Source organism: Equus asinus, chromosome 7 (assembly GCF_041296235.1).
Source record: "Equus asinus isolate D_3611 breed Donkey chromosome 7, EquAss-T2T_v2, whole genome shotgun sequence".
In the NCBI taxonomy this organism is placed as follows: domain Eukaryota; kingdom Metazoa; phylum Chordata; class Mammalia; order Perissodactyla; family Equidae; genus Equus; species Equus asinus.
In genome coordinates, this window is record NC_091796.1 from 99,458,328 (window position 1) to 99,470,333 (window position 12,006).

Genomic DNA, 12,006 nt, shown 5'->3' on the forward strand with positions numbered 1-12,006 from the left:
TGTTGGGAGACTTGTAAGCACAGAGAGCCTGTCTGTGATGATGCTCCTGTTTCCATGGTGACTGAACCTGGACAGAACAACTACCCTCGGGGGCTCCCATCACAAGGCAGAACCCTGCCGCCTCTCCTCGGCCATCAGGTCTCTTCTGGTGAATGAAGGACACACTCAGAAGCCCAAACCGAGGTGACAGGCTCAGGGGTCTGTGTGCCCTGTCCCCAGCCCCTGCCCCACCCTCACTCCCGCCAAGTGCAGGGCTGAGGACCTCAGGCCCTGGGGAGGGGTCTGGTGAGAGGGGCTTCACTGGGCGAGGCGTCATCTGTGCAACATTTATTGTACGGAAGGAAGCCCTCTGGGACCGAGGGTCTCCCCACGCCCCACCCGGCCACACCTTCGGGAGAAGGCTCAGCAGTCACAGAGCACAGGGCGAGGGGCGCGGGGCAGTTCTGCGGCGAGGCAGTCCAGGAAAGGCAGACCTCCCCAAAAGTTCTCCGGCCGAAGCTCCTCCGCGGGCCCCTGCCCTCTCGAGCCCACCCCGAGTCCTGCCCTGCCCCCTCTCCTGCCCCAGGAATGGAGGCTTCTGCCAAGCCCGATGGCAGAGAAGGTCTGGATCTACTCAACAGTTTGAAAACAAGCACGTTTTTCTCCTACTTGACACATTCCGTCCTCTGCTCTGGGCAAAGCTCCGCCCCAGAGACCCGGCGAGGTCAGGGCAGCTGCCCCAGCTGAGAGGGAGGCGGCCCACAGCCTCGTCTGTCACCAGCTCCGCTTAGATTTGGGGACACCACTGTCCTGAGACTCAGCAAAACAGTGTGAGGAGGCATCCTTCTGCAGCGGTTACTGGGTGTTCTCGTATTTGAGGTACCTAATCAGCCTGCCTGGGAGTGGCAATGTGTCCAGGAGTTTTATACGATATTTCCCAATGGCCTTTCGAACTTGCAGCCGGCAAAGGTGAGCCAGAGGTCTGGGAAGTTCTGGAAAAAGGAGGGAAAGAGAGATGCTGATTTGTCGTTTGCAACCAGCAAAGGGTTTGCATCTGTGACCTCTGGCACGTGGGGGTGCCCCACCGCTGTGGCTGGGTGGGTGGGCGGGGTCACGTAACCCCAGGCCCTGCTGTCTGAAAAGATCTGGCAAAGCACCCTCCCATTGGTCACCCATCACTGATCCGCACAGCCCAAGGAGGCAGGTACCAAACCCATCCCACAGGGGAGGACTCAGGACCACACTGGGACCAGAGCTGGCATCTCCTTCGTCTTGTGCTCCTTCCTCCACATACACAGCCCGGACCCCGAACACGGCTCAGCAACGGGGTCAGTGAGTGTGACCTCTTAAGTGCCCCCATGCACAGAACTCAGCTCTGGGCTCTAGGTGGTGCAGAGAGGTCAGAGGCAGGGGGCAGGGGGCAGTTCCCAGTAGGTCTCAGAATCCCACATGGCTGTCTCCTCCAGGAGGCCCCCTAGGGTGCCTCATACAGTGGAGTTTTCTCAGCTGGGGGGCAGGGGGAGAGGTAAGAACAGGGACTGATGCATCTAGTAACCGGGTGATTTATTTCAGCCCTGGGCACAGGGTCTGGCACAGGGAAGGTGTTTGTTGAATCAAAGAATGTCATTCATTCATTCATTCATCCATTCAACAAACGCTGACCCCCCGCTGTTCCTGGCCAGAGCTGCAGAGGTCCCACCCAGGAGTGCCCGGGAAGGCTTCCACACTAGAGGGCGTATCAGAGCAGGGTCTTGCTGGGTGGGTGGGACTCCACCAGGTGAGGAAGGGGCCTCCCAAGCGGAGGAAACAGCCTGTCAAGCCAAGGAGGCCTGGCCACCTGGAAAAGGTCCGCCCAGGAAGACAAGGATGCAGAGGGGACGTGGAGGAGGGTGGAGAGGCCAGGCCAGGCACTGCCTCACGAGGTGCCCATTGCCACGTTTCCCACCCTTCCACTGCCCTGCAGTCTCACTTGGGACAGAGCCGGCCCCCTGGGAAGCTCAGCCCCTTCCTCAGCTGACTGTGGGCAGGAAGGCCAGAGGCCACTGGGGGCAGAGGACACAGGGCCACCGGAGCTGGGCTGGCGTCCCCGGCTGGCTCCGGCGTCTTCTCATCGCCCCTCTCAGAGCCTCCATCTGCCTGACTCCAGGAGTAATGACGTCAACATCACAGCATTAAATGAAAAGGCGCCTGGAGGGTGTTTGCAGACGCAGCGTGGGCGTTAAAGTAACCAAAATAGTATTGGTTAAGAACTACTTATTCTCCCTGTTAATAAATGTGTAGAACACACTGATGGGTTCTGCAGGTTTTCCCTGGGACACGGGTCTGGTGGCAAGGGACAACCTTCTCTAGGGAGGGCAGGAGGAAGGACAGTGAGGGGTGGGGCCGACATCTAGGCAAGGACCGCGCCACCCTCTAGTGGCTGAGGATCATGGTGACAGCAACCAGTTATTCACGAAATCCAGGAATGTTTACTGAGCATCTAGAGCTGTGCCCCCAGTGAGCGGGCAAGTCAGTGTCACCTGCCCCCAGGCGTCTCCCCAGTAACTTTATCAAAGGTCTCAATTCCAGTGCTTCCCAGGCATTTGTGCAAATGAAAAACCCTACAGTAGGTTTGGGTTCAATGGGGCGTGAGGATCTAAGGAAGAACTTGGCAAATCAGAGTCGGGGCTCTGGGGCGTGGGGCACCTGGACAGTCAGTGGACAGGCAACGAGGCAGCACAGTCTCGTCTGGGGACAGCAGCAGCGGTGGGATAACGATGACGCTGCCCGTCAGCCTCTTCGATGCATGATTGACAAACACTTAGAGAGCCAGAGAAAGCCTGGGGTACTGAGAACTCCTCGGGGCAGGCGCCCGTTTCTCAGAATCGGCTGCAGTACCCAGTCTGACTGCTGCTGACGCCTCACCTGCCCAGGTGAGCCCCATAATGCCTAAGAGGGATGCTCGGCCTGACTTTGCCAGGCTGCCCCATCTACATGGTACACGGCAGCTGGACCGTGGCCAAACCCCACTTCCCTGTGCCGGGCACACCCACCCGCGAACACTTCAGGCTGGCAGAGCTGGAGGGGGCTGGACAACGAGCCTGCCCAACCTCCTCTGTTCAGATGGGGATGCTGAGGCCCAGATGGGGGCCCTGCCCATGGTCACCCAGCAAGACCCTGGCTCCAGAGCTCTGGGCGCCTGCCTCCTAGATCAGTGCTGCTCCAGGTGTGGTCTGTGGACTAGCAGCACTGGTACCACCTTGGAGCATGCTGAAATGCAGATTCTCAGGCCCTGTCTCAGATCTGAGTTAGAATCTGCTTTTTTTTTCATGCTGAAGAAGATTTGCCCTGAGCTAACATCTGCTGCCAATCTTCCTCTTTTTGTATGTGAACCACTACCACAGCACGGCCACTGATGGACGAGTGGTGTAGGTCCAAGCCTGGGAACCAAACCCGGGCCGCCAAAGCGGAGTGGGACAAACTTAATCACTAGGCCACTAGGGCTGGCCCAGAATCTGCATTTTTAACAAGACGCCCAGGTGCTTCACATGCACTTTAGAGTCTGAGACGCTCTCCATGGCCCAAAACATGGCACCAAAGGTCCTGATCCCCTTCAGGGGGCTGGAACCGTTTAAAACACCCTGGCAAGATTTAGAGGAGGGACTTGGGTATTGGCCAAACCTGGGTTTGAATCCCAGCTCTGCCACTAACTAGCAGTGAGACCTTGGCCCCGGTGACATCCTTTCTCTGAGGGTCTGTCTCCTCATTTATAAAACAAAGAGTCACGGAGACACTGTATGTGACATGCAGCATGGAGCTGGCACGGAGTAGGTGCCCAAGAAACATCACTGACAGTCCCAGGCCCGACCCCAGGGCCTGAGTCAGGCGGGGCGGCCTCCAATGGCAGCGGCGGCCCCACCTGCTTTCTCCTTGATCACAGCCCAGTCCTCGTAGCTGTCAATGTGCTCCTTCAGCCGCGAGCAGAGCTGCACGTTGCCCACGTAGTCCAGGAGGACGTCGATGATGGGCCCCGCCCAGCGGCTCACCTCTGGGGCAGACACGAACTCACAGAACTGAAAGAGAGCACACGCCAGCGCTGGGACCCACGCCCAGAGCCCAGGGCTCCGCCCCAGCGAGCTCAGGAGGGAGAGAACCTGAGGCAGGCGAGGGCAGGGCCACCTCCCAGGACAGACCCCGGCCACACCCACGCCAGGATCCAGTTCTCCTCTCTTATCACACAAGGCGCTGCTGCCAAAAGTGGGAGGTGGGCCACTCGGGCCAGCTGCATCACCTCTCTAAGCCTCGAATTCCTTGTCTAGAAAACGGGTCTATAACACCAGCTTCAAGGGTTTTTGATGAGAATTAAAGTAATATGAACATAAATTTCTTTCTTTGCACACAGTAGGTGGCCCACAAATGATGGCCATTAGCCGTTATCATTCTCTCCAAGAGGAGAGTGTTTCTAACTTCCTTTTCATTGTAGGTTCTGACTCTTTAAGACATCACCACGGACAGGTCCTGTGTCTGGGTCACTGACTTTCTGCAGCTCACCTGTCCTTATCCCACCTGATCTCACCTCCATCCCGAGCCTGGAGATTCAGCATCACATCCCACGTGCAGGTTTGCCAGGAGTGATGGACCCCGCAGCTTTGCAGAGGTCCCCACCCGCCCCCTGCTCCGATGTTGGTTCCTTAAATTCCCTAGGCCAGCGGACCAAAAGGATTTCATTGTCCCCGTGAACCACTAAGGCCTGCCACCTCTAAAGCATGCGAAGCACCAGGTTCCGCTGCCTCCAAAGTGTGCTAAGTACTAGTTTACACGCGCGCCAAAGTACACTAACCATTAGTCCACACTGCCTCCAAAGCCCCTTAACTGCTATCCCCTTCTGCCTCCCCAGCGACTGGACCACTAGGCCACACTGCCTTCAAAGCGCTCTGGCCCCGGCCACGCGCCCCCTACCTGGACCACGCCGGGCGCCTTGTCGGTGGCGGGCGCGTCGTTGAACCTGTTGGAGGGCGGCGGGGCGGGCGGGTGCGGGCCGTTGCCGTACAGGCACGAGAAGCAGGGCTCGCCGTCGCAGCCGAGGTCCATGAGGAACTTGAGCACCGACAGGTACTTCATGGCGAACATGATGGTGGCGGGGAAGGCGGTGGGGTGCGTGGCGATGTAGGCGTCGATGTTGGCGCCGTGGTCCAGCAGCAGCTGCATGGTGCGCATGCAGCCTTGGCGGATGGCCACGAGCAGGGGGCTGATGACGTCGCGGTTGGGGTCGGCGCCGGCCAGCAGCAGCAGCTCGGTGGCGTACACGTTGTTGTTGGCCACGGCGAAGTAGAGCGCCGAGCTGCGGCGGTCCTCGTAGAGGCGCGCGCGCTCGGGCGCCAGCGGCGCGTTCACGTCGAAGCGCGCGCCCAGCAGCGCCTCGAGCACCGCGTCGTGGTTGCGCTCGGCCGCCAGGTGCAGCGGGCTGATGCCGCTCCTGCGCAGGCGCGTGCGGCTGGTCACCGGCAGCAGCATCTGCACGATCCTGCGGGCGGGCATGCGCGAGTCACGGGGCGGCCGGCAGGTGGGGGCCGGCGGTGCCAGCAGGGGCCGCTCGCAACTGCTGTGCGCGGAGGCACGGGCCCACCAGCAGGGGGTGCTGTGGAACCAGCCATCCCCACAATGACCGCTTTGGGGAGCGAGGGGGTCGGCTGCTCTCCTGACTTTACAGTGAAGGAAACTGAGGGTCAGAGAGCTTCACCCACCCTCCCAAAGTCACACAGCCAGTAAGAGGTGGGGCTAGGCTTCAAATCTGAGTTCTTAAAAGCCTCGGCCAGAGAGGACTGTGGTTTCAAGAATCTCCCGCTGACTTATTCCAGGCTAAGGAGCGCTGCCCATTCCCTGCTCAGCCATCTGCAGGAGATGCTGGAAAGCCCCCTAACCCGAGGACTGTCCAAGCTTCTCCCTGCGGAGGGCGGTAGAGCCCAGTGCTGACGTTCGGAGCTAGAGCCTGCCGTGCCTGGGTGGGGTGGGGGCAGGGACAGCCATATCCGGGGGCTCACTATGTGCCAGGAGATATCGAACGGCTTTACAAACACTTTTGGGGTTAATCTTTGCAACAACCCATAAAGTGTGTCTCAGCATTCCCATTCTGCAGGTGAGAAAAGTCAAGTCTCAGAGAGGCTGAGGGACTTCCCCAGGCCACACATCAGCAGAGGCAAACCGGGATTGTACCCTCCTCTGACTGCAGGGCTCAGCTGTCCCGCATCCCTGTTCTGCTGCCCTGGGGCCCTGATGGAGCCACCTGGGCCTCGTCCTGGACAAATGTGTCTGGCCCCAACCACTCCTGCCCCAACCCCCAGGCAGCCCTCAGTGACTGCGAGGTCGTGTGCCCCCCTCTCCTGTGAGTCTCAACAGGCTCTCTGCCCTGCCTGTGGCCCAGAGAGGGTGGACCAGCCTCTGTTGAGGCTGGAGATTCCTGCGAGCCCCGACTGCTCCCTCCTGCTGAATCCTGCGCTGCTCCCAGCACGCCACCTGTATTAGGCTGTTGCAGTCACACGTCGATAACCACGGGGACACGTTCTGAGAAATGCATTGTCAGGAGATTTCGTCACTGTGCGAACATCACAGAGGGCACTTACACAAACCTACATGGCACAGCCCCCTGCACACCTAGGCTGTATGGTACTAATCTTATGGGACCACCATGGTATATGTGGTCCATCATCGACCAAAATTGTCATTATGCGGGACGTGACTGTATATCTTCCCAATAGCCTCGTGAGTTGGGTCCTAGTCTTATCTTCATTTACAGATGAGGAAACAGAAGCTCAGAGAGGGTATGTGACTTGCCCAAAGACACACAGCCAGTAAGTGATGGAGCCAAGATATAAAGCCAGGCAGTCTGATATAACCCTGGCCACACTCTTAACCACTGCCCTCTTCTTGTGTAGCAGGCAGGGTGACAGCTGAGCTGTCACGGGGTTTGTATTCTTCATCACACGTTAACTTGCCTGACCCATTTTACCTTCACTGCAGCCCTGTGGGGTACAAAGCAGGTCTGTGCCCCCCCCCCAGATGCAGCTCTGAGAGCAGAAGTGACTAACCAAAGGTCATGGAGCAGTTCTGGGGGGCTCAGCCCCAGGTCTCTTGGCCCCTTGTCCTTTCTGTCTTCCCCCAGCCCCTGCGACCTGCAGGAACAAGCTCCTGCCACCGTCAGGATTCCAGACCCTAATCCGTCCAGTCCTTGCTGACAGGTGACCTCACATCCCCATGAGGGCTCCAAGGAGGTGGCCGTGTGGAGCAAACAGGTGCCGCCAGCCCTGTTCCCACGCGTCTCTGCTTCCTGGCGTGCTGGCTTGCCAGCTTCCTGGAAATCCGATGCCAGCCACCTCCCGCTAGGATCTCCGTGGAAAGTATTACTATTGTAAGCGATACTGTGTTTGCCTAAAATCTGCCTCTAAAACCTCAAAAGGAAATTCACACACCCGGGGGGCTAATTGCCTCCTAATTTCTATCTGTGCACACCCAGGAGGCCTGACCTCGCTCTGTAGAGGTGCTGGTCACAGGCAGGGCTGGGGCCTCACCCTGGACCACGGCCATCGCCAACAAATGCTCCCTAACAGCCGTAACATGCCCAAGCACGGGAAAGAACAGGGAGAGCGACTGCCTGGGGCCGCCGGCCAGACGGGGCTGGTATCTCTAGCAGGTCACAGCTGGTCTCCAGCCATCCCCTGCCGAGCCAAAGGAGAGTGACAGGACATGGGATGTGACTGGACGCTGCCGAGAGGCCCAGAAGCATCGTCCTGATAAGGCGGTCAAGTCCTCGTGTTGTCGTCTGCTGCTGTAAGACTCTGCTACTCTGAAAGCAGATGTGCAGTGAGACAGGTCTGGACAGCAGAGGGGGAAACTGAGGCCCAGGCTGGGGTGGGGAAGAGAGTGAGGTTGGACAGGAGGTGGACGGCAAAGCCAGGGCAGAGTGTAGGTGTCCACACCACCTGGGGCCAGGCCTTTCCACGATGCCCCAGTCCCCCTGCCCTAGGAGTGTTGGCGGCCCTACTGCATGTCGCCACTTCTCTCCTCTGACCCATTTTGTGGGACGGAGGACGGGAGCATGAGGGGGCGACACCACGAGACAGGCTGGGGCCCTCTCACTTCTCCACAGGCTGGTCCTGGGACCGCAGGTGCTCAAAGCACACCTTATAAAGAGGAACAAGGCGCCCACAGCCTGGCAGATCCTTCGCTGTCTGGGGGGCCCGCTTTCCTGCCCCTCCCTTCTCTTTTCCCCAGTGCGGGGGCCGCCCCTGCCAGCTCAGGCCCTGAGACCAGAGCAGGCCCAGCTCAGGGCTCTTCAAGGAGGCCTGGAGCCTTGGATCCAAGTCCTGATAACTGGGCCCCTACCTTGTTCCTGGGACCCACCAGAACTGAGTCCCACTCTCCTTGCTCCAGGCCCTGGCTCCCCGCCCAGGATGCTAGTTTCCTCATGGCTGCTGTCCTGCCTGAACCCAAGCCCAGCGGCAGGGAATAGAGCAGAGAGCTTTGCACCAAAGCAGGCTGTCCTTGGCAGTGTGGGGTCCTTCAGGGGGCAGTGGACCTGGGTTCCACCACCAGCTCTGCCTCTCAGTGCTGCGCCTTCTCAGGCATGTCACTTAACCTCTCTGAACCACATCTATATCTAATAGAGGGGTAATTAATCATAACAATAGTGATGCTGATGAGGATGAGAGCTCCCTTTTATTGAGTCCCTATGACCTGTGAGCACTTTACCCTCCTAAATGATAATTACTGTAATATTGCGGATCGCTGCTCTATGCTTCGCACCTGTACCTCATTTAATCCCACAAATGACCCTATGAGCTCATTTACTCTCTGTAACAACCTGGCAAGGTGGGATCGCTATGCCCAGGTTACAGAACATAAGTTAATAACATCTTTCACCAAGGCTGCTTTTGAGGATCAAATGAGATCGTACACGTTACGCTCATCGGCACATAGTAGGCCCTTAGTAAACGGTGGCTGTTGGCATCTTGACCACCACAGTGGTTGCCCTGCACAGCCCTGCTGCACCAAACCCGGAGGTGTCCTGTCCCCAGGTCACGGTGGTGTGACCTTTGTCAGTGTTCAGTGTAGATTTGATGGTGGACTTGACTTTCACAAGGGAACTGGCCGCCCACAGACGCTCCGCTGCCAGTACTGCCAAGCTGCACTGTGTCAACCCTGCCGTGTGTGTGTGTGTGTGTGTGTGTTGGGGGATTACCTCTTCTCTGAGCCCATGTGTTGCTCATGTTGGAGCCAGAAAAGGCTCCACAGTGGAGAATCTGCCCGAGGGTGTTCCCGAGGGCACAGTGGGACTCCTGCCCGTGAGGGATCCTTCCGGGGTAAAGTCTGCGGCTTTTCCAGGAGATGCTGGGAGCTGGAGCGGGGGAGCAGTTCCTCCGTGAAGGAGGAAGCTCAGGCACACAGCAGCTCCTGCAGCCTGCTGCAGTGAGTGAGCACGTCTAGAAGTTTCTGGATCTTCAGAGAGAGAATAGAGCTTGCAGAGGATGCAAACGGCCACTAAAAATGCAGATTCCCAGGCCCTGCCACCTAGGGGCTGATTTGGCAGGTCTGGGGAGGGGCCCAGGTGTCTGATGCGGGTGGCCCATGCACCATGCCTTGAGCAACTTTGATGCAAGACTTCATCATTTTCCTCCAGAAGATGCAGGCAGCAAACCAATGTCCTGCAGTGGATGGGGTTGGCCAAGGGTCCCGTGACCCGGACCTCTGCTCTTATTTTCCATGAAGCCTCGAGCTCTGAGCCTCAGTTTCCCTTCTAGTTAATGGGGATACTAACTTGCTTCTGAACGTGCTTTTAAACTGCATTTTAATTTAATGTGTTAACGGTTCTCTATTCTGCCTTATTCTAGGAAGAGTTTTAAGTGGATTGCAAAGGGAATATAAATTAGAAGTTAAGAGAAAGAATATTTAAAAACAAGGGAGTCAGAAGTGAGGCCCAAAATGCGCTTCTCTGTTATACATCAGCCACAAAATCGACTCTAAGATCCTGGTTCTCTACCGGGCTGCACCGTGAAGTTGGCTGGGCAGCTTTTAGAAACCCCACAGCTCAGCCCCAGCGCGGACTGCTCGCATGGAAATCTTGGAGGTGGGGGGCAGCATCAGGGTTTTTAGAGCCCCCCGCCCCCCGGGGTTCCAATGTGCAGACAAGGTTGAGAACCGCTGGTTTCGGTGCCCTGCTGAATTCAGTTTCAAGGAATCTTGGGGCATCCACTCTTCTTGAATGCAAACAGTTTCTTAATAAATCTATCTCTGGGGTGGAACTTTCCTCTTATAAGGTGCCTTTGCTAGACCGGAAATAAAAGAAGATAAGGAAAGTGTGCCTTGGAGGTGACTAAGGCTTTGGGGTCTCCCAGGCTCCTTTCTCAGCCATGCCCAAAGGTCACACCCTCCAGTTAAATGTGCAGAAGAGAAGGCACTATCTGGTGGACACTGAGCCCAGCTGCTGGGGGCTGCTGTCCATGCTACAGACAGGCAGGAGGGTTGGCAGGTGGCTGGGTGTAGAACGCCTATGGAATGTCACGTCAAATCCCCGAGCAGCCGACGGGAGGTCAGCGTGGAGCAGGCCATTAATGCCACATGCCCAGGGAGTGAGGGAGCCCCCGGGGCTTGCCTGGCCACGGGCCCTGCCAGGTGGCAGAAGCTGCTGGGAACCTGGCTTTAACCCTTTGTTGGGAAGCCCTCAAAAAGTGGCCCGGCCCCTCTCCGTCTTGGGGGACAGAACGAAATGGGGCCTGAGAAGGGAGGGTGAGTAGCCAGGGAGCTCGCTGTGGGAGTCAGCAGGAATCCAAAGCGGGAGACTTCGGGGGAACGTAGACCATTCATACAGGGGGCTCCAGAGAGCAGCAGCCTGGCTCCGTGGGCATCCTCAGGCAGACCCAGGCCTCCTTCAAACTCCCCTCCAGCTGGGGCCAGACTGCCGACATCTGGCTCCAATAGATAGCATCCGGGTGTGACTGAAGGGTGCCAAGCGACAGTCCCAGCTCTGCCTCTCTCTGGCAAGCCGCTTCCCATCTCTGGCCTCAGTTCCCTCCTCTGCAAAATCAGGGGTTGGATTAGATCCATAGTCCCCCCTGAAGGGGTGGCTGGGCTGTACCTGGTTGGCTCAGGGAGCTTGTCAAAGACAGAGGCTTGGGCTCCTTGTGTCCTGGCAATTCTGGTTCAGTGGCTCTGGGGTGTGTCACTGAAAAAATAGCCCAGAGTGACGGTGCTGTACAGGCAAGGATGGGGAGCGAGTGGACCAGGAGGTGTCCAGGGGCCAGTCCCTTCCCTCTCTCTCACTCTGCGTCTCTCTGGGGTCAGGTTAAGAAAAACCGAGTCAGTTGACTGATGCTGCATCTTCCGGGAGCGGAAGAGAAAGATGCCGTCTTGCCCGTCACCACTGCCTGCCTCGTTGCTTCCCTCCACGGGCTTAACTGAAAAATGATGGGATGTGCTCTCCCTACGTCCGAGAGAGAGAGAGAGAGAGAGTGCAGCCCCACTGAGCACCTACCATGTGCCGGGCGTTCTGCTGGGTGCTTGATTCCATCTAGATCCACGTGTGTCCTTTTTCCTAGTCCCCACGACAGCCCCAAGAGGCAGGTGTCACTGCCTCACAGTTTACGGAAGAGGAAGCTGAGGCTCAGAAAGTTCAAGCAACTTGCCCAATGGCCTCAGCAGGAATTCAAACCCAGGTCTATCTGCCTTGAGAAGGAGGGGTCTCCTCCGTGCATGGACTCGGTGGGGGGGGACAGGCAGTTTGCAGAGCAGGGCCTGGGGCTCCTTGTGCCTGCATTTCCTTCTCCCGGCTGCCACTCCCACCCCCATTTCTCTCTGCCTTACGGAAGACAACCAATACCTCCCACCAGCCACCGTCTGTGTCTCTCCGTCTTCTCCCTGCTGAGGACAGGGCTGTGTTTCCCAAAGCGTGTCATCGGGGATACGCGAGATGGGATTTTCAGCGAGAATATTTTTTATTAATTGTAAATCGGTAATTTTAACCAAATAGTGTGATAAACATTCCCTTTTGAAAACAAA

The 12,006-nt window shown here is 57.6% G+C and overlaps 1 protein-coding gene across 1 annotated transcript in view; it reads right to left on the minus strand.

Annotated features, from left to right (window-relative positions):
• Positions 1 to 312: 312 nt before the first annotated feature.
• The window catches only part of ASB2 (ankyrin repeat and SOCS box containing 2), a 43,722-nt gene continuing 32,028 nt past the window's right edge, over positions 313 to 12,006 (minus strand). Inside the window, exons 8-10 of the mRNA XM_014832103.3 lie at positions 4,918 to 5,482; positions 3,878 to 4,031; positions 313 to 971 (exon numbers count right to left, since the gene is read on the minus strand). Coding sequence (XP_014687589.1) covers positions 835 to 971; positions 3,878 to 4,031; positions 4,918 to 5,482 — 856 coding nt within the window. The 3' untranslated portion in view covers positions 313 to 834. The remainder of the gene's footprint in view (positions 972 to 3,877; positions 4,032 to 4,917; positions 5,483 to 12,006) is intronic.